Below are 22,572 nucleotides of genomic sequence, written 5' to 3' on the forward strand. Positions count from 1 at the left end.
AAAATAACTCAAATAACAGGGACTCACCAGACCTATTTCCATTCTAAAAACTACATCCATCCTCCACCCTGATTCCTCCCACCCCAACTCTTCTTCCAACTGACTACTCCCATTGCCTTGCCAACATTCCACCTTCCAGTAGACTCCCCCCCTTCCTTAAGCTTCTGTCCAAGAAATTCCCCCTCCACCCAGTAATACCCCGGGGGGCAGTTTATTACATAAGACTTAAGTAGCACTTTATTTTCAAATCCAGCACATTTTAAGAATATCATGTCTGTCTCCACTGGACTCAAAATTGTATACTAAATGCTAAGAAGATTTGTCCATGAAGGATTACATACCTACCTGCTAATGCTAAAACAAAATAGGCTTTCCCGCTGTTTTATCTTGCACATACGATGTGAAACGCTTCAAGAATTTGGGGTACTCTCGTTTTGCTACTGCCCGTAGTACAGAAGCTGGTGCCCAACCCCCAGGGTTCACTAAAATAAAGATCAGAATCAGCATAGTAGTTTTAAAGAGGAAAACTCTTATATTTAAAAGCATGGTTAGAATACAACACAATTTCTTCATATAGGCCAAATTATGTTGTTAAGACTGTGTGCTTCACTCCATTCCCAGATGAAAATTACTTGTCAAGTCTGCCTTGGTCTTTAGGATAAATTAAACTGTTTAGCACAGAATTCCTATACTGAGGCTGAAAACAGTAGCATAATGGATTATCTTAATCCCAGATATTTAAGGAAGGAAGACCTATCCACAAAAACATGTATTAATCAGTAATAGGGATAAAGTGTGGCCACTTTTTCAGGAATGTAAATCTTTTTTTTTTTTTTTTTTTTTTTTACTCAAGACACAACAATGACTAACAGTTCAATGATACTGTAAACTCAAATGCTGCTCTTCTCATAGACTCACTGTACAACCTTAGGCAAGACATATTCACTTTCACCCACCTGTAAAATGGGAGTAATACTTACAACAAATCTGTGAGACAGAAAAGGCCAAGCAAAGACTATTAGATATTCATGCTATCAAGCATTTCATCTTTTAGTAAGCTATAGCGTATAAATTCACTCTCTTTTATATCAAAGGTAAACAGAAGAGTGTATTTCTTAAGAAGTTTTATGTTCTACTCTATACAGCCTGGCTCATCAAGACAAGTTTTCAATGTAAGTGTCATTCTATTAATTCATTCGATTTTTATCCTGATCTTTCTCCAAGAATCTTGGGTGGGGGGTATAGATCTCCTCTCCCTGTTTTATTTTAACAACCCTATGAGGTAGGTTAGGCTGAGAGGGATACTGGCCCAAGGTCATGCAGTAAGCATTTCAGCAGAGTGGACATTTCAACCCAAGTCTTGCTGGTCATAATCTGATACTCAAACCACTACACCACTCTGGGAAGTTCTGTGTATCCAGAGAGATTAACATCACTTAAGTGCTGTATCTACATACTACGACACATGTGTAGATACTAGGAAGTACCAAATGTGATCCTTATAGTTCAATATGCAGAGGAACAATGTTTCCAGCAGGTTCCTGTAGTAGATATACATGATGAAATAAAATGTGTGGCTCTCTCACAAGTAATTATGTATACAAAGTTTACTATTCTATACAAAGTGATATCTATGCAGAAAGATAACTTTGTGTACAGTGACACAGTGTGGTGAAAAAAGTTAATGCTCTTAGTGTTTCCTCCACAATGCATTTAAGATAAGCTTTCTTGCTAGCTACCTTTATTAACCTGAACTTTAAACTATTTCTAAAATTCGACAGTATAAATAGAAACATTTCTAAGCTTCAAAAAGCCAGCTTTAGGTTCAGTATTAAAAAACAAACACCCTTCTTTTGTGAGTTTCATATGATTGTCAGAATTCGCCCATCATCTCCCTTTTTGCAAGGCCACTGTGACATTATTAGTGGCTTTTCAGGGGGCACGGGGGGGATGCTGAGGGATGGGAAATATCTGTTGTGAACTTATGCTACTTCTGGTAGTCTGGAGATGAAGAAGGCAAGCTGGGTATTAGAGAATTTGGGATGGGGTTCAGACAGAAAGCTTTTAAAGACCAGCTTTCAGTAGTGCTTGGTTTTAATTTCAATTTCAAACAGCTATCATACTTTCCATTTTTTACAAACAGTATTAACTACTGAAACCTTTTAAAAATGTGTTTTAATCAGATGTCTTCAAGATTTACAGAAAAAGGAAAAAGGCTCTTGCTTTTGAAATTATTATGTACATAATGATAGATCCAAAAACTTTGATCTTCTAATGGTGGAACAGACCTCTTTCCTTAGAGTGGCTTTACTATTAGCTGAATGGAATTTTTGGATCCAACTCATACAGCTCCAGCTTGGGGCTATATAATTAAAGCTGAGAAAGGTCCAGAATATTCAAATTAGTAATGCAATAAGAATGTAAACTTGCAAAAACAGTCACGCCTTACCATTTGCTACATATGTAATCTTGCATAGGATGTTGTCTCTGCTTATTTCCTTGTTCCCTTCAGGTGGGCTTACCAACGTCTGACAAATCATAGCAACATTTATTTTGGCACGGACACATCGATTGTTCAACTGTCAAAAATACAGATTTTCACTGTTAGGTTACTAAAATTAATTAAGGAACTTATTACAGCATGGACTGTCTCTCAAAGGAACGGAATCTGCCACGCAACCTCTCTTTTCTCCTGCCTGTGCTTTTAATAATCCCTTTACTTTTTTTTTAAACAGCACATAGGAAAATGGTTATTTCTCTAGCAGGCTTGAGTGCTGTGGTTTCAAGAGAAGAAGAAGGAGTTGGTTTTTATATTCCAACTTTCTCTACCACTTAAGGGAGAATCAAACCAGCTTGTAATCACCTTCCCTTCCCCTCCCCACAACAGTCACCCTGTGAGGTGGGTGGGGCTGAGAGAATGTGACTGGCCCAAGGTCACCCAGCTGGCTTCATGTGTAAAAAAAGGTAAAGGTCCCCTGTGATAGCACTGGGTCATTCCTGACCCATGGGGTGACGTCACATCCCGACGTTTCCAAGGCAGACTTTGTTTCCGGGGTGGTTTGCCAGTGCCTTCCCCAGTCATCTTCCCTTTACCCCCAGCAAGCTGGGTACTCATTTCACCGACCTCGGAAGGATGGAAGGCTGAGTCAACCTTGAGCCGGCTACCTGAAACCGACTTCCATCGGGATTGAACTCAGGTCGTGAGCAGAGCTTTAGACTGCAGTACTGCAGCTTAACACTCTGCGCCATGGGGCTCCTTTCATGTGTAGAGTCCACCGCTCCAAACCACCGCTCTTGACCACTACACCACGCTGGCTCTCAGTAAAGTTTCAGTAAAGATGTCAACATCTCTGGAGAATTGGCAGAGGGGACTTACAGGGGTGCTATCATGATCCACAGAGAAGTTGCAGACAATCCATGTTTCAGTGTCATTTTCATTGAAAGCTGGTATTTTTCTAATAGCAGACAAATACAACACATCACGTTGAGAAGCAGGCCATACTCTCTACAAGGAAAGGAATTGTTATTGTTAGTTTTCTTAAATCAGCATTTATATAGCACTTTAGCATACTCTAAATTGCTTTGCTTATAATGCTCATTCGGATGTCACACATAAAAGCACACCAACAACGTGGCTTGTTTGCACTGCTGGCAAGTTGCCTCCCCCTCTCCCCCCACAGGTGCTGAGTGCAACTGAAAGCTTCCTGGTTTGGGGATCCTAAGATCAAACTCTCCAGCAAGCCACGATGTCCAAATACAGGGGTCTGGGAAAACTGGGGCTTGCTTCCTCTCCACAAACTGGGATTCTACTTTCCACTTTGGAACCCTGGTTTGTGGGAAAGGTACAAACTGCAGTTTATCCCAGACATCTGCACATAGCTGTCTTAGCAAATGCAACTTTGGCTGAAGGCTTCCCAAACCTGGAAACGTTTAGTCATGTGCCATGCCAGAAGAGGAGGAAGTGAGTGTGCAAACACAGAAAAAGAAGTCATTTTTGTTCCTGTTGAGAGCAAACAGAAATTTTCATGAACTTGTAAAACCAGTTTATACTATCCCTGTATTGTATAGGAGGCCAAGAGAAAGCAGCTTTTCTAAGCTCGCCTGGTGAGTTCACAGCAGAGGTAAGGTTTGAACTTGAGGCTTCTGGATTCATCAAATGAATCAGCTCTCACCACAGAAGTGTAGCAACTGCTGGAACTATGCTAAAATCAACTGAGTGAAAAAAGTTACCTCCAATCAAAAAGATTACAAAAGTACTCTATTTTAATACAAATATTTACACAGAAACATGTAATAGTCACCATTTTAGAAAAGAAACTTCCCTCCTCTCACATATAAGTGAATGTGTAGCATCTAAGATGGTGCCTACTGCATCATGTGCGTAGTGTAAAATTGAATGGATGTGGTATTTCATAACCACTGTTTTATTCATAAATGCAGTTGATTAAATTTTCATTAATTTGGCAACAGCCGTAAGTAATCAAACAATAAAAATGTACTATTAGAGAAAAAGCAGGTTGCATCATAGTGCTCTGCTCTCGGTGATACTTTCTTCTGCTTTAACTCAAGAGATCCTTCTGATGTGATCTGCACTGGTGTGTTAGATGTTATCCTCTTCTGATTACTAGGGAAGATTCCCTCAGTTTAGTTCAATTCTTCTTTCATGGTTCATTTACTATGGGTTCTACATCTGGCTGCCTTCTAGCAAGAAAGGAGAGCCTAGAAAAAACTGGTTTCTGAGATCTACCCACACACACTTATTTAAAAATCTGTTTTCCAAAAGAAAACTATTTTATTTTGTGCATTGTGTAACGTAAGATCAGAAACAGCCTTCAAAACAAACCTGCTATGTTCCCCAAACTTAAAAAAAACTTTTTAAAGTACTTTGGGCACACACGAGATTACATTCAGGGTTGATACTAAGTTTTGCTTTGGGAGAATAATAGATTGTGACAAAAGGACATCAGCAATGATTCCTGAGATTTGATACAAGGTAACAGTCATCTGGAAGACACTGAAGAGTAGACTATGAGAACTCAAGTGATGAGACTCCAAGAAAGACCCCCAGGAAAGAAATGGACACCCTGTTCACATCCTTAAGAAAATGCTGGATATCTGCTTGTTGAAGGTGCACATCATAGTCTCAGTGCACAATACACCCAAAAGGAGACACATGGTGCCAAGTTAGAGGCACTTATTCAGCCCTTGTAAAAAATTCAGAACTATTCTTAAACGTATCATTTTAAAAGAGGAATTAAAAGCTCTGAACATCAAAAGAACCTAAGATTTGGATCCAGATTACATGTTTTTGCAAATACCTGGATTTTTGCTTGCACAGCATACTTTTCCTGCCTCTCTCCTCCTGCAGCAGCCAGAAGTGCCCCCCCTCCAATTCTGTTCCTGGGGGTCCCCTCTTTCCCAAGGACAGGATTTGGAGACATTTCAAACTGCTGTTGGTGGGGGGAGTGGGAGAATCATGCTCTGTTGGCAGAAATTCTTGTGCCAGCAGAAATGTGTTGTGTGTATGTGAGTGCTTGCACGCACGTGCATGCCAAGTACCATCAAGTGGCTTCCAACTTATGGCGACCGTATGAATGAACAACCTTCAAAATGTTCTATTGTTAACAACCTTGCTCAGGTCTTTCAAAATGAAGGCTGTGGCTTTTTATATTGAGTCAATCCACTTCATGTTGTGTTTTCTTCTTTTTCTGCTGCCTTCAACTTTCCCTAGCATTGTTGACTTTTCAGGTGTTTCTTGTCTCCTAACAATGTGACCATAGTACGATAGCCTCCATTTAATCATTTAACTTCTAGAGAGGTTCAGGCTTGATTTGATCTAGAACTCACTTATTTGTCTTTTTGGTGGTCCTCAGTATCCGGAAAACTCTCCTCTAACACCACATTTCAAAGGAATCTACTTTCTTCCTGTCAGCTTTCATCATTGTCCAACTTTCACATCCATATATAGCAATGGGGAATATTACAGTATGAATTATCTTAATCTTGGTCGCAAGTGACACATCCTTACACTTCAAGAATCTTTTCTAGTTCTTTCATGGCAGAAACATTTGTTTTCTAATATATGGGGCTTGATCCAGACTCAGGAAATAGGCCTTCTAAAGAGTGCTGATCATGAAGAATTGAATCCCATCTGCCCTCCTGTGTAGAACTGGGCAACCCGAACAGTTTTTCAGAAGCCACTCGCTTTTTTAATAGCTAGGATACTTCCTCTCGTTATTACATAACACAGGAATCTGAGCACATTTGAACAAAAGCGTACCATATACAAATAATTACCTTATGTGTCTGGTAGACTATGATTGCATTATCAGCTAAAGTTTCCACAACATGGAAGTTTTCAATAGTTGCTGGGGGAGGGGGAAAACAAAGCAAACAATGAGATTAATGTTTTTTTGTGTAATAATTCTTCATAAATAAGTAATTTTTCATATAATATCCAGACCAATAGAACCAACAAGGATTACTTACTTTCCCAGTCATTACGAAAGTCAACATTCCAGAAATAGTGGCAGACTTCATGCCCGGTAACCCCTTTGACTGCATGCGTGGCTTTCAAAGGATCTAGAACAATACCATTTTCTTCCACTTCCCTCCTGTACACCTTTGAACAAAGACAAGGATAAAAATGACGCTCATGTCATACATTCTCAAACATTTGCTTTGCTTGACCTCAAATGCATCCACTGCTTCAAAGCCCATTCAAATGGCCTAAAACAGGAATAGTGGGAGGTATGGGTTCAAATCCCATCGCTGCTATGAATCAGTAGGTGGGCCTAAGCAAGCAAGCAAGTATTGGTCTTTGCTCAAACTAGTCTCATTTCAGTGTAGTCAACATCACAGCAATCAAACATACTGCAGCCCTGGGTATGGTCAGAAGGCACATTATACAGCAAAATCTTGGTTTCACAGACTAGCCACAGTTCAAATAAACTATGGTTTTGCATTATGTCTGAGGAAATGTTGGTAAAGAGACCAGCTTCTGCAAAAAACAAACAAAACAAAAAACAAAAAAACCAAAGCTTGCTGTACACTCTGCTATATTTGTCAGTTGGAGAAATACCCTGTAATCAGGTGGCTTGCAGATTTAACCGCCCTTAAGAACTGGTACCAATTTAACCCATGCTTATATTAGTGCAATGAAAACAATTTAACATTTCCCAGATACAAAGTGTTAACAACGTCCTACTTGCCTTCATTTCACCTTCTTCAACTACCAGCTGCCAATTAGCATCACCCCCCACATCTTGTAGTGAATATGTCATGTGGTTCTGCACCATCTCTTCCACCTTTGCACACAAATGAAAATGCACATTAATGAAATTATTTCTACCACATCATCTGCATATTTTAGCCAATTTATGCACAGATTACTACAGAGAAAACCTGTAATTCCAAGAATTTCCCCCCATTATGTACTACAAATCATGAGGAACAATTCTCTTAACTCTGCCCACTTCATGCATCAACATCAAGTGTGTACCACAGTCCAGTTAAATATTACTACCACCCCACTACACATTAACCAACGATAATTTTTAAAAGGACTGGATTCTATGCAGTGCTGGCATTGAGAGACTGGTGAAAGCGGATTTTTCCTGCCTCCCTTATCCCCAGCAGCAACTTGTGAGCCTCTAAAAAGAAATGCTGAGGGTTGGAGGACTAACATGGACAAAAGGCCAGTCAACCCAGGTAGCTGCACCGAGAAGGGGAAATGACCTTAGTTTGCTTCTTCTGTGGCATGGCTTTCATCCATGTGGCCCCAACCCTCGCACTGCTTTTTTGAGGCTCACAGGTGGTTGCTGGAGAAATGGGAAAAATCTGCCTCTTCCAGTGTCTTACAAGGGTGCGGTGTCCAACCTAACTTTCAATTACTAGATAACCAAACAAATGAAGTAAAAAGATCGGCTCTTGCAATTACAAAAAATAGGGACAAAGGTTTGTGCTAAGATGCATGTTATCAAAGCACAGAAATCTGATCCTTCATTCAAACATGACAAATTCTCCATACTGTGAATACTTTCCATAGAACAGCTTGGCATGAGAAGATACCATTGTCAATGCACAAAAGGTTTTGTTTTTTCCCCAGTTTCACTGGTTGTATAATTGTTAAAATTCCAAGACCAGAGAGCTAGAACAGTGAAAACTGGAAGTTTCCTAGATCTTTAGAGCTGCGGCCCTGACTGTTATAATGGATTCACCGTATGTTTAAAAATTCTTCCTTGTTTCTGGTTCCATTATTAAGTTTTATACAGAATGTCGTCAGAAATGCTTTTGGGAGGATGATGTCTCAAAGACATGAGACTGAGTATTTAAGGATAATTTCAGGAATCAGGAACCTGTTTTAGGGTAGCTTTATTCCCTTTCTTTGTGAAATTGAGGAATGGTGCTACTGGTTTTCTGCTGCTGTTATAAATAGCAGAGGAAGGCCTGAAGGAAGAAGTCCTTTCTAACTGTAGAGCAATTAAAGAAAATCCTTCAGAGATAATGTTAACAGTTGATTAGACAGTGGGAGCTATCAGTGATTTGAACTTACTGTAAAGATAGCTTGTTGTCACACTGTGAGCATTCCCAATTTAAGATTCTTTGTATATCAGAATATCAAATCCCTCACCACCACCAAGAGGACAATGAAATGTGGAGGTTGCATTCTAAACTTTGCCCGGACAAAGGTAGCCTAAAGCACAATAAAAGCTAAGCATTTTGGAAAAGAGATATATTGAGAGATCTTAGAAGAAATTAATAAATTTAGGTTATACAAATTAACATGGGTTTGTTTTTCAGAAGCGGACAGTAGCATGGAGCACACAAGGCAAGACAGAAAGAATTAAATCCCTTTCTATGCTTCCATTTGTACCTGGTGTTTTATTTTATGTGAGTTCCCTTCACAAGGCAAATGTATTCTGGATATGCTCAAAGGTATTTTGCCAAGATGTCAGAGGTTTTTTTTCTTTTAGAGGAATATCATAAATATAAAATTGTTAAGGAAAACAAGAGTCATATCCAAAAATCTGCTTGAGTATAACTTAGAAAGTCTCCAAAGATCCCAAATAATTTCTCAGTACCCAAAAAAGATGGGCTGCCATTCCTGAAGGGAGGGGGGGAACGTTCCTTTGGAGCTGGCATGACCCCATGCTGGCGTAGGTGCCACCTTATCACTCCAGTAGGGTTTTCCCAAAAAGGAAAGCTCGTGCTGGAGTGTGAGAGGGCATTCCTGATGCATTCCTGGGGGTGGAACTGCCTTTAGGCAACTTCCAAAGCCCTTTCACCCCGGGAACACCCCCCTGGGTGGAGGTGGGGCTGTGCCCCCTTTTTGGTGGCACAGCCTTGCTGTTTTCAATGGGGCATTTCCACCTTTTTATTTTAAAAAATGCTTTTTTGTCTCCATGGCAGCCAGGAAGCCTCTGAGGAGGCGGCGTGGCTTTGCTGCTCCCGGCCACCACAGAACTACCGCCCCTTCAGGACTGCGCTCAAAGACTTAAATCAGAGTAATAACTTTCTGCTGGCATCATGGTATTCCAGTGTATCAACAGACAGCAGCATTGATTTTTTCTAAATGCTCCTTCTATTTCCCTCTACCCCTCCCAAAGATTCTTATAGAAGGTTCTCTTACTTAAAGCATTGTGTTTCAAATGTTATGTTTCTAGTGCATCAAGGATGGTATTATAATTTGCTTTTAGTGGCTTGCCATCAAAACTATTGCCAGTGTAACAGTTATTATTGGAGAGGAGAGGAGAATGATGTCAGCTGCTTTGGGTCCCCATTGGGGAGAAAGGGCAGGGTATAAATGAATCACAAAAAAATTAAATAATAAAGTATTACCAAATGTGCATTTTATTTGTATCTGAGCACTTTCAAATCATTTTTCTCCACTCAAAGTGGCTTAGAATATTGTCACCCTCATCCAACAGAAAACCCAAGTTAACAAATCTATCTGTTCTCACAAAATAATGCACAGGGGAGGGGAGGGGCAGTGCAGGTGGCAGCAGCTCTGCCCTTGCTGGCAGCCGTCCCCTCCCAAGAAGGCAGCCACTCACTTCCATGATGTCATTTGACAGCCTCTCCCTACCTTTTAGGGAAAAAAGTACTGGTATACCAGCGTGGTGTAGTGGTTAAGGGCAGTGAACTCTGATCTGAAGAACCGGGTTTGATTCCCCACTCCTCCACATGAAGCCTGCTGGGTGACCTTGGGCTAATCACAGTTCTCTCAGAACTCTCTCAGCCCCACCTATCTCACAGGGTGCCTATTGTGGGAAGGGGAAGGCAAGGCAATTGTAAGCCACTTTGAGACTCCTCAAAGGTAGAGAAAAGCAGGGTATAAAAACCTACCCTTCTTCTTCTATAAGTATGGCATTATGGTTTCCCATACTTTAATTCACAAAACCTTGATGGGTTCAGTTCCTATCATATGTGCAAAAAGTTCCAATATGGTTGCTACATCTCCAACATTTAGGGTTGGTCCTCCTACACATTTTCTGTATTCTTGAAGGGGTACTGTACCATTTGTATATTTTTAATAGACCTCTCTAAAATATATTTCTATGAAATGTTCAGTGGGTTCTCTAAATATGGAATACCCAGATCTTTTAATTTTTTTTCTTGAAACTTTCTGGAATTTACTTCTTATTTACAAAGAGTGCACAAAGAAAAAACTTTGTTGCACTTAGTTTCTTTCTAAAATAATGTTTTCTACCCTTAAGTTAAACTGTTTATTTCATAACCCAAATATCAGAACAGGATCTCTTAACAGAAAACAACAACATGAAGAAATTACAGGAGCGAAGGTAGTTTTGCATCTAACCCAAGTCATCTTCTTTCTTCTACCATTCCTTCTGTTTATCCCTACATATCCACACTATTAATGGAATGTTTCTTCCCTACTGCTCCAGGAACAAACTACAAAATGGCAGTCAACTGATGCATGATGATATTTAATGGCAATACCACTGCACTGCTTGCTTTGCTGTATTATGGAAAACTTAATTCATGGGCTACTGTGGTTCCAGCTAACTCAGCTTTTTAGTCTATGCAGCTTGTTCAAAAGACAGGAAGGGCCATGGAGGTCAGTTCTGGAACATAAGCAATATCTTTGGGAGAACATTTGTACCAGGTTTTAAGGAAGCACAAATGGTTAATATAACAAGAGGCACAGAGATAATAAAGAAGATGGCATACAGCACAGAGATACATAAATCCACTCTGTGTAAGTTATACAGTACCTGAGAGCTGAATCTGTGAACATCATCAGAGGCACTGACTAGATCAATGGAAGACATGGAGGGAGAGCGACTATAGGGCTAACAGAGACAGACAAAGAAAAAACCAAGTAATCAGAACAAAGGCACAACAGAGCATTCAGTACCAACTTCCAAGCACAAGATAATGAAGAAAAGGAAAAACCCAAAAGCACCATAAGCAGTGAGCACGGCAGCAAATGCTGACTTTAGCCACCTATTATGTATTATGCTCCAATGTGACCCTGCGAAATATGTATATTCCCAGTAATGCCAAAAACAGTTGCTTAGGATATACGATAAGCCTTCTGCCGGATCTTTAGGGGGATACAAAGTAAGATGTGATACTCTGTATGCTGAAAATACAGGCACCATTGCTTATCAGAAGAACTCACAAGAAAGGCTACCCTCTTTCCTCCAAAGTCAAAAGCATTTTAAATGACTTTATTCACTCCAAGTAGGAACCTCCACGGATTACATCACAACAGTTCAGTTGCATTAGTCAGAATACAAGGAACTGACTTCAAGAACATGTAAAGGAACACCTGGAAATCATCTTACCTTTTGAACCAATCTGTGAGTCCCCACACCAGAATATGCATCGCCAGATGGCAAAGATGATGGCCAGTGTAACCTGACTTTTTCACTCTGGGACTAGACAGAAAGGAAACATTTACTAGCATACACTAGCTGTTTCATGTTGAGACAGCATAATGAAGTTTAGGCATAGTGGCGCCAAGGCTTAGTCTGACCACTCATGAAAGCTATCCTGTCCCACCCTCTTCCGTTTGGTTACTGGTGGACACAAACCATAGCTTGCCATGACAACCAAATCGTACAAACTAGGATTTGAGTAAATGAGGAACTGAGAGAGAAAACTGGAACATGCTGGAAAAAACAGGCAGCCCACCAAGTCTGTTCATGATAGCCAAGACATGCTTTGGCTGTTCTGTCTGAAACAAGCCAAGGTGAACAGTACCTGTATAATGTCTGCGGTTAATCCAACATACTACCCCACATTACAAATGCAACGCCTTAACATATATAATGGTTGCACTGTGTAGGTACATACACATAAGATGTCAATAGGTTTTAAGCGCAAATTTTGAAGAAAAATATTTAGAAAACAGAAAAACAGAATTTAAACAAATCACTAATCAAAGTTTACTATGCTCAGTCACTTAAAGTACTAAAGAAATGAAACCATACTCTCAAACATTCTTATTTCAAAGTGTTCTGCCAAGCTACAGTAGAACACCACTATAAATATTAGATGGGGCACATTAACTTACAGAGTTGGGTACTGGATGGTGCTGTGTATTCTTGAGATTTTAATACAGTTCCTCTGTGACATGTTGCAGCACTTAACTGTATATTTAAACATCAAAATTACCTGCTCTTCTATTTTGTCTTGCCTATCAAGAGCAGCTTCAACGGCATCAAAGAATTCTTCTTCATTAATCAGACTGTTGGGACCTTCCTATGCAACGATCAGTGAAGGATAAGTCAATAAGAGATACTGTATAGCTCTGGCAAAAACTCTGCTTCTAACAGATTTCTTTCTGAAATGGCAACACCATGTTTCAAACTCACTGAACACCATTATCTTTCCTATTTATTTTAGACCTTAAATTTTGAGGGAATGGAGAGAACACGGGGCTCTGCTACTTTTTAAGGTTGCAGTTCAAGTTAACCAAATATAAGACCAGACTTAAGCTGCAATCACTGATCAAAAACCAACTTACTAAAGAGTAGAGGGTATAGCCATTAATATGACATAATGGCACAGAAACAAAATAATATGCAACTAAGCAAGCATATGTTCGATGCATTCAAGGATGTTTTCTGAAATGGTGAGGCTCAATGTTCCCCTCTTAGTTTTAGGACAACAGGATAGCAATGTATACCCACTTTGTGTGTGTTACAAGTAGATAAAAGTTGGAAATTACTACTACTAATACAGAGTAAGAAGCAGCCAGAGCTGTTTTAAACCCCATTATCTTAACTCTTCCACATTGAAATCAGTAGCACTTAACTGTGCTTGACTTGAGTCATCTCATGGACACGCTGCTCAGTACACACTACCATTCTTGTCTAGTAACAGAGCCAGCTGGAAACAGACATGGACTAGTTTCTTCCCAGTTATTTTACATAAACGGCATAACCAACACACACACACACTAATCATGATACATATTTCAAAGTTCTTCCTTGCGTTCCATTAATTTTGACAATTTGGATTTAGAAAAAATAATTGACAAATGCCCATTTTGTAAGTTTTATGCAATTAGGACAATGCTTTGATCCGGGGGGGCAACAATGCTTGCCTATAATTTTTCTCGGAGGTTTTCTGCTGGCAGTTTTCTTAATTTGTTTTGTAATGCTGTAGCATATACTTTATCGCCACTGAGCAGCTTGGGGGTCTTTGTGACCCAAAGCAGCTTGCTTATTTAAAATAACTAACAGTCCTCATTTATATGACAATGTATAGTACAACACCCCCCAAGTTGTTTCACACAATTCATATATGGCCTGATTCACAGACGAGGGATTCCCAAAATGCTGAACAAAGTCTTGGTTTTTTTCCTGCTCCACACCTAAATGCAGGCAGCACACAGAAACCTGGGGGACAGAGGTTTGCTTGTACCTTCTCTGCCCCTATCCAGACCTCCCTCTTGCTTCAGAACTAGTGGGGATATTATGGGAACTGTAAACAGGTGACCTCAACTCTCCCTGCTTACCAGATGAACTAGTTGCCATGGGGAAACAGGGCTGTGAGTAGTATGATGGCCAAGGCTGCAGATGATACCAAATTATTTGGTAAAAGACCACGAAGAGGATCTCTCCAAATTGGACCAGTGGGCAATGAAGTAGCAAATGAAGTGCAATGTAAGAAATAATAAGGGATACACACAATGGGGCAAAAAAACTTCACATATGGATTGATGGCCCTGATCTAGTGGTGGCTGAATAGGAAAGAGAGTTGTTGTGGATAGTTCAATGAAAAGTGTCAACTGAGAGTTCAGCAGCAATAAGACAACAAATTCTATCAAAAAGAAAAATTCTAAGGAAAGGAACTGAAAGTAAGGTGGTGAATATCATAATATTCTTGTATAAATATATAGTGCAAATGCATTTGGAACATAACGTACAATTTTGGTAGCCCTTACTTATGCCTTCTCTAGCTCTGTGCAAACAGGAAAATCAAGAGAAAGGCAAAAAGAGTTTAGGGTGTTTCAGCTTAGAGATAAGATGACTAAGTGGGGGATGTGATAGAGGTTTAAAAAATATGCATGGTACGGAGAATGGGGAGATAGAATTTTTAATCCTTCTCACAAAGTATTAGAACTCCAAGGACACCAAGTGAAGTTGATGGGTCAAGATTCAGAACAGACAAAAGGAAGTGCTTCTTTGGAATTTACCACAATAAGATTTATTGAAGGCCACTACATTAGATGGATTTAAAAGGGGATTAGACAAATTCATGAAGGATAACTACTAGATCAGTAGCTACTAGGTAAGATGGCTAAATGGGACCTTCATATTCAGATGTGCCATATAGCTGCCAGCAACAAAGGGGTCCTTTGACATCTGAGTCCCTGATGTGAGCCTTCTCTGGCAACTGGCTAACCACTGTACAAAACAGGAAGCTGCACTAAGAGGACTTTTATGTGCTACTTTACAGTTCAGTCAGTGAATAATTAGAAAGTGAAAACTTGATAGTAAGATGTATAATGTTAGCATGCCTTAAGAGATACAGAGCCATACCCTTTTCTTGATCCAGCAGAAGTCGACACTGACATTTTGCATCTGGGAATTCAAGCAGGATATTTAAATCAGTAAACTGCATACAGTTCATACCTCATAGTCTGGCCCTCCAAAATGGGACTTTTTTTTAAGTTCTATCATAGCATTTTTGTACGCTTCTTCAATCCTCCTCCTCTTGTCAATTTCCTGTGAGAACACACACAAGGACAGAAGTTTATTACCGAAACAAACACTGAAGCAGACATTGAACATGATCTGATAGCACCTTTGAAAATTACTAGATCTTGCCATAAGATGCCAAGGCAGAGAGGAATGTTGGGATATTGCTAACCGTACAATGAAAATCTATAAGGACCTGATACAGTGGCCAACAGGATCTGTTTAGTAAGTGAAAAATCATGGTTCATTTGCTTTTTATAGCAACTAATACATCAGCTAAGAAAACGCTAAATAGTTATTACCCACCCGGAAGAGACATACAGTTGAATACAAACACAATATATGGACACAGAAAAACAGATTAAAACAATTTTGCTACAATTTAGATATTTAACATTTAAATCCCACCTTCCGGCCCAACCAGAGGCTAGCATCTGAATAATCACTTCAATTGTTTTACTACACATCTGTTCTTAACTTTTATTTGGTTGTACCCTATCACTAAATTTAGTCATTGTACCAGAAGACTGGAGAGTAGCAAATGTTGCACTAATTTTTAGAAAGGGGAACCAGGAAATTACAGGCCAGTTAGCCTAACATCTGTTGCCAGCAAAATAGTAGAAAATGTAATCAAAGATAGAATTACTAGGCATATAAAGGAACGAAGCCTGCTGAGGAAAAAATCAACATGGCATCTGCAAAGGGAAGTCTTGCCTCACCAACTTTTTGGAGTTCTTTGAGGAAGTGAACAAGCATGTAGATAACTCTGACCTGGTAGACATTATATACTTGGGCTTTTGATAAGGTACCTCTTCAAAGACTCCTGAATAAACCTAACAGTCATGGGATAAGGTGACAGGTTCTCTTAGGGATTAAAAATTGGTTAAATGACAGGAAGCATAGAGTAGGACAGTTCTCACAAAGGAGGGAAGTAAGCAGTGGGGTCCCACAAGGATCAGTATTGGGACCAGTACAATTTAATTTGTTCGATAATTATCTGGAACTAGGGGTGAGTAGCGTAGTGACCAAGTTTACAGATGACAAAAAATTATTCAGGATGGTGAAAAACAAGGATGACTGAAGAGCTCCAGAAGGATCTTCACAAATTGGGTGACTGGCAACAACATGGCAGATGAAGCTCAATTTTGGTAAGTGCAAGGAGATGCACAATGGAACAATAAATCCCAATTTCAAATATAGGTTAATGTGGCCTGAACTTGCTGAGACCAAGAGGGAAAAAGATCTTGGGTTGTTCTAGACAGCTCAATGAAAGTGTCAATCCAGTGTGCTGCAGCAGTGAAAAAGGCAAACTATGTTGGGGATTATTAGGAAAGGGACTGAAAATAAAACACCTAATATTATAATGCCCCTGTATAGATCTATGGTATGGCCTCATATGGAATACAGTTCTGGTCACCGTATCTCAAAAAGGACATTGCAGAGCTGAAAAAAGCACAGAAGAGGGCAACCAACATGATTAGGACGTTTCTATCAGGAAAGGCTGAAGAATCTGGAACTTTTCAGTTGAGAAAAGAGATGACTAAGGGGGACCACGACATAGGTTTATAAAATTATACACAGGGCGGAGGGAGTTGATAAACATATCTTTTTCTCTCTCCCCCAAAATACTAGAAGTTGGGGGTATTCAACGAAGCTGATGGACAGTAGATTCAAGGCAGACAAAAGGAAAGACTTCATTACACAGCAATTAAAATGTGGAATTTGCTGCCAGAGGATATAGTGATTGCCATAGGCAGAGAAAGCTTTAAAATGAGACTGGACAGATTTGTGGAGGATATGTCTATCAGTGGCTACTAGCCATGGGGACTAAAGGGAACCTCTATGTTCAGAGGCAGTAAATCTCTGAATCCCAGTGCCAGGAGGAAGGCCTCAGCCTCTACGCCCTGTTGTTGGCCCTCCAGAGGAACTGGTTGGCTACTGTGTGAGACAGGATGCTGGACTAGATGAACCATTGGTCTGATACAGCAGGACTCCTCTTATGCTCTTATTTGGTTTCCTCTAAGAGAAAGAATTTTAAAAACCATACAGAGGCAATAGTATGTATGGATAAAAATAAATAAATAAATAAGTTCTTGAAGGTTTTTATGCTATTTGAACTCCAGAGCAACATATCAGGAATTACCCAATTGGGAGCATTTACTCTGGTTTGGATTCTATGAACTGAGTGTGCTGGATCCTGCTCCACCTTCTCATCTACCCAGAAACCCTCTGAAGAATGGATGCTGGGGGCTGAGGACATCTTGTAGACAAAGTGTCACAAAGCAGCAGGTGGGGTGGTAATGTGAAGTGAGTAGAGGAAGTGTGGCAAAATCACCTCTCTTCCACTCCTGTAGCAAGTATGGCACAGCAAGCTTTTCCATTCACACAGATGATGTATTTTTACTCAATTCCTTGTCTTTTCTGCACCCCCCCCCCATGTGCCTCATGGCACACAAAGCTCCTTTGACCCCCAGAACTGGCTTTTCGGAGATCCTGGGGGACTTCTGGGAGAAGGGAAATGCAAGTAAAAATCTCCTTCTATTGATGCCTTCTACTTGCAGTTTGCAGGATCTGACATATAGGGGACACAGAATTAAATATCTTTGAGGTAAAGACTAGCCTGCTTCACACATGGCCTCTCTGCACTGAAACTAAAGGTCTCAAAGATATTTTTTTTTGCTGGTTATTCCTCCTATCAGCAAAATATGTGTGTGTGTGAGAGAGAGAGAGAGAAGAGAGTGTGTGTGTGTTTGGTCAAAGGTTGATATCAAACTTCAGGTACACTATTTAAATAAGGGTGTAGAAACAGACAGGTAAAATTGTTCAAAGTCCAACACATAACAGCACTTTATTCATTCCTTTAAAACAGTTCTGTCAAGAATTTGGTACTTCTTAAGACATCATGTTAATCAAGAGAATGTAGAATGACATTGTAGAATGTCAAAAGAAATATGTGCTTTTAATTTTAAGTTGTGGATTCATTCCTACAGAGTATTTACGTGCAGTTAAATAATTCTCACTAAAAGCCCCAGTATTAATTCCTATCATAAAATGTTGAAGCACACTTCCTAGCATTACTGAAATAATAGCTGTAAACATTTCCAAATGTTTGAGCAGCCCTAATAGTAGGTAGAGGGCCTTTTCTGGGTTCTCAATTAGAACTGAACATTCCTTACCATTCCTGCTTTAATCTTAAATACCAATTTGTAAGAAAAGAAATACTAAGAATAATGGCAACAACCAATAGAGGACAACCAGGTGATGGATGGATGAAAGACTGAGGTGCAACATGCTATTTTGCTGATATTGGAACCCCTTTTGCCAAACACATATTTAAAGTACATCACTGCGTGTGAAGCTCTACCATACTCAATACAGCTTACAGCCAAGACAGACACCAGAAGCTGTAGGACCTTACCTTATCCAGTCTCTTCTGCCAGCTCTCTTCACGTTTTACCATTAGCTCAATACAATGGGAAAGTGTAGCAAGGATGCCAGCTGTTGTTGCCTTGAAAGTTATAGCTTCCCCTTTAAAGTCTATGCCATTGATTCCTTTGGGTGTTACATATGGAAACACTAAAACAAACAGATTAGGCATTTATCAGTACAAACGTCTGTTACTCAAATGAAAATGCTGCAACAAAAAGGCATGTACTGCACTTTTGGCCTGGAATTAAATATAGCACCCATTGGAGTTCAGTCATTTGCACAGCAGTGGGGGAAAATTCTACAAGAGAAATGCCCCTCTGCAGCTTCATCTTTGCTTAGCGTGTTCTCTCAATTCCTCTTTCTATGCTGCATAACTCTGCACTGAAATATCATCTCTGCTGTATAACTCTGCACTGAAATATCATGTGGGTGGCAGGAGTGGTAATACTCTTTAACAACAGCAATTTGACAGCTTAAAGCGGGACTTAATTAAAACAGAAACACCTTAAAGCTCAGTAGATGCAGTATGTCAAAACCAAAAGCTGCACTCCAGTCTAGTAAGAAATGCTACAATTGTCCTAAGGAAAGTAGTCATGTTCCTAATGATGACCTGTGTAACAGAAGGGCATTATCTTAATATACCTAACCAGATTAATTCTCCTTAACTGCAGTGGTTTTGAATACCTCATATTGCACCAGCTACCTGTTGCTAAGCTTGTTTAATTTTTAAAAAGTATTTAAAAAATATGAGACAGACCGCAATAAAAATATGTGAACATAATAAATTAAAGGTGGTAAAACACAATATTCGAGTCATGTTATGTGCTGACATAGGGGCTGTCTGCCTACAGTCTTTTAGAGTGTATTTCATAATATGTCCCAGGGTATGTCCTGGGACATAATTAGAAATGCTTATTTGCATTTTAGCATATGGCATAACTTGTAATAGTTCAGCCTAGGCCATCCCCATTGGACCACTCTGCAGAGCTTCATATACATTCCTACTAATTGCACTTTTGAGGATGGCCAACATAACCCCCCTATTACTGCAAAAAAACACAGAAGGCGGACCTTGAGAAATGAGGCCACTTACAGTGCCATCCTAAACACAGGCATACACTTTCTAAGCCCCTCTAAGCTTACTGTGCTTAGGATAGCAGAGTCAGGAAGTTAATGGTGGAGGCAAGATCTCAAGCAGGGGCTTCCTAACTCGCAACTCATATTTCAACTACTATATTACTAAAGTTCAACAACAGCTTTTAAAAGGCATGGGCATTTCTGCCAACAAAAACAGTCAACTTCCTTCCCTTCCCCTGTAACATTTCAGAGGTGTGCTTTTATGTTAGAGGGAAGTGGTAGCTTTGGAAAATTCTGCTCAAGCAATAAGTCAAACTAATATGAAAACCAAAAAGTAATTATCATCCAAAAGGGGGGAAAAAAGCAGCAATGAACTGATAAATGAAACAAAAAAGAAAACCACAGGATACATTGCTTCAAGTTCTTTTGCTGGTTGTATTTTAGAAAATAATAACTTCTGAAGGTTTTTGCCATAGATGACAGCCTTATACATAATTAACTATGATCAACAAGAACAATTATACTGATTAAGTTACAGAAAGCAGCAGAGGATGATGCATGCATAAAACAGACATGTCTCTGCAGCTAGTGCAGCATCCGAAGTCATATAATCACATTGTGTTACAGTTAAAGCCCCAACACCATCCCAAGCAACGGACAGATTTCTGCACCTCTGGGTTTAAAAGTGAAGGAAGGGACAAAGGCAGAAGGTCCTACTCTATTTTAACTGATCAAAGAAAGGGAGAGCAGGAAGTATTGTGTCAGTGTTTAAGCTCCTGTGGCCATTTTTTTACATGCCCGGGGTAATGCCAATCGCCACTTTGAGGTCAGGAAGCAATTTTCCTCCAGACCAGATTGGTCAGGGATCCTGGCGTGTTTTTGTTGCTATTTTCCAGGCATGGAATAGGGATCACTGGGGATGTGTGTGTGTTTGTGGGGGGATAGTTGTGAATTCCCTGCATTGTTCAGGGGCTGGACTAGATGACCCTGGTGGTCCTTTCCAACTCTAAGATTCTATGTCTAATGCCTCCTGTAACACAAACATTTGTTAACTCATATCGTGGATCATAGTGTCTAACAGGGCACTTTTAGCCTGGGCCTGGATGCAACTTTTCTGATTTTTTGCAATGTCGCTATTTCTCAGTGACTAATTCATAAGCAAAGAGAAGCCTCTGCTGGAGAGCAAGCTATATTCCTCATGGGCTAGAGCAACTGAAGAGTTGTCTCATCTCTCTGATGTTACTGATAAAATCCTGAAAGACAGATGTTTGATAATTATTCACTATTTAATTTCTGCCTTTGATGTCATGCAGCATGATTTTCATTTGCTTTCTGATGCCTTAGTCATTGAGGAGAGATACATTGCTCAAGTACTTAAATGTATTTTATCACTGTCTCACAAGAAAGGTCCTTCGTTTATAATTAATTAAACTGAATGGCAATATGATTTACAGTTGACAAATAAACAAATGCAAATTGTACTTTGTGCTGCTAAAGCTTATGTTTTTGGAATACAAAAGCAGCATGATACAGAATTTACCAAAGTAAAGATTCCATAAATTGCTTCTAGATGGACTGTACATTTTTAATTTTGAAACACATGCTTCCATGTATGAGACTAATTGGAAAGTTAAAAATTTGGGTTTGCTTGTGCCAAATGGACTATATTTGGCCTGTCACAACTAGATAGTCCTTTTCAGTATGTTTTTTTCAGTATGTTTTCTTCTACAATGAGATAAAACATTCTGAAGGATGAAAAAATGAATGGATTGTGGGTATTTGTTATATACTAAGATTCTGGAAACTAACCGTTTCACGAATGATGATTTGTGTGAAAAAAGTTATGTATGTGTGCATCCTGTGAAATCTCCATACTGTTTTATAGAACCTTCAAAAATGGTTCCTATTTGGCTCTGACAGGAATTATCACGAATTTGAAAGATTTGACAATTACATTATTCCTTACATCTGATCCTGTTGAATGGATTCTGGAAAAGTGGAAAATGAGTGGTATACACTGGTCAGAATGGTTAAATTTTCAGAAGCTGGTCAGAATGATTCAATTTTCTGGATGAAGCCTTGTCTCAATTGAGTCCATAATTGGTAACATTGTCATATACCCTAACCAAAGCTATGATCAATCTGTAAGAGGGAACTGTTGGAACTATGTTTGGCTATTTCTATTAGTTTAAGTGCTTATTATTTTTTATTTCATGTATTTTCCATTCTCATAGTCCAGATTATTAAAAAATAATCAATATATTTTTATGCATTCCATGGAATGTTCTGATGTTTTTTGTAGAGTCGCAGAGCATCTACAGGGCATCTTTTCTCTTAAGAGTTATTCAGTTTCAGCACTAACACATACAACTTTGCATTTCCAGATAAGGGAATTTTGCTGGAAACTTGATAATCGTTTATTTTCTTCCTAAGGTTCTGCTAATCTTTTATAGACTTATGACTTTATAGGCTAGCTTCATTGCATTTCCAGATAAGGGAATTTTGCTGGAAACTTGATAATCGTTTATTTTCTTCCTAAGGTTTGGCTAATCTTTTATAGATTTATGACTAGCTTCATTGCATCTATTAAGGAGTAGAAATGGGGCAGCCATGCTTTTCAGACCATAAGCAGGCCTCGTGGCTTAAGAAATCTGTGTACTCAGACACATTTGTTCAGCTAGCCCGTGACCTTTACTGTACTTTGCTCATCCACTTGGAACCAGATACCTGCGCCTACTTGGAAGTGGCACCAACTTGTGACTGACTTCCCTTGAATGGAGATTGTTTATCTAAATTTGGAAGGTTGTTTCGGAACACTGACAACAAATGTACGGTAATTACAAAAGGAATGGACTGGTCTACGCAGGCAGGCAGAAAAGCTTACCAT

At 39.5% G+C, this 22,572-nt stretch overlaps 1 protein-coding gene across 2 annotated transcripts in view; it reads right to left on the reverse strand.

Moving 5' to 3' along the window:
* Nucleotides 1-22,572, reverse strand: part of CERT1 (ceramide transporter 1) — an 81,007-nt gene that overhangs the window by 1,738 nt on the left and 56,697 nt on the right. The window contains exons 7-17 of one of the 2 annotated variants that reach the window (XM_056848412.1): nt 18,598-18,755; nt 15,114-15,206; nt 12,646-12,732; nt 11,814-11,906; nt 11,238-11,315; nt 7,212-7,307; nt 6,490-6,622; nt 6,298-6,368; nt 3,377-3,505; nt 2,450-2,579; nt 346-482 (exon numbers count right to left, since the gene is read on the reverse strand). In XM_056848412.1, the coding sequence (XP_056704390.1) occupies nt 355-482; nt 2,450-2,579; nt 3,377-3,505; nt 6,298-6,368; nt 6,490-6,622; nt 7,212-7,307; nt 11,238-11,315; nt 11,814-11,906; nt 12,646-12,732; nt 15,114-15,206; nt 18,598-18,755 (1,196 nt within the window). In that variant the 3' untranslated portion in view covers nt 346-354. The remainder of the gene's footprint in view (nt 1-345; nt 483-2,449; nt 2,580-3,376; nt 3,506-6,297; nt 6,369-6,489; nt 6,623-7,211; nt 7,308-11,237; nt 11,316-11,813; nt 11,907-12,645; nt 12,733-15,113; nt 15,207-18,597; nt 18,756-22,572) is intronic. The other variant, XM_056848413.1, reaches the window with a different exon arrangement.

The sequence above is a fragment of the Euleptes europaea genome, chromosome 4 (genome assembly GCF_029931775.1).
Source record: "Euleptes europaea isolate rEulEur1 chromosome 4, rEulEur1.hap1, whole genome shotgun sequence".
Classification (NCBI taxonomy): domain Eukaryota; kingdom Metazoa; phylum Chordata; class Lepidosauria; order Squamata; family Sphaerodactylidae; genus Euleptes; species Euleptes europaea.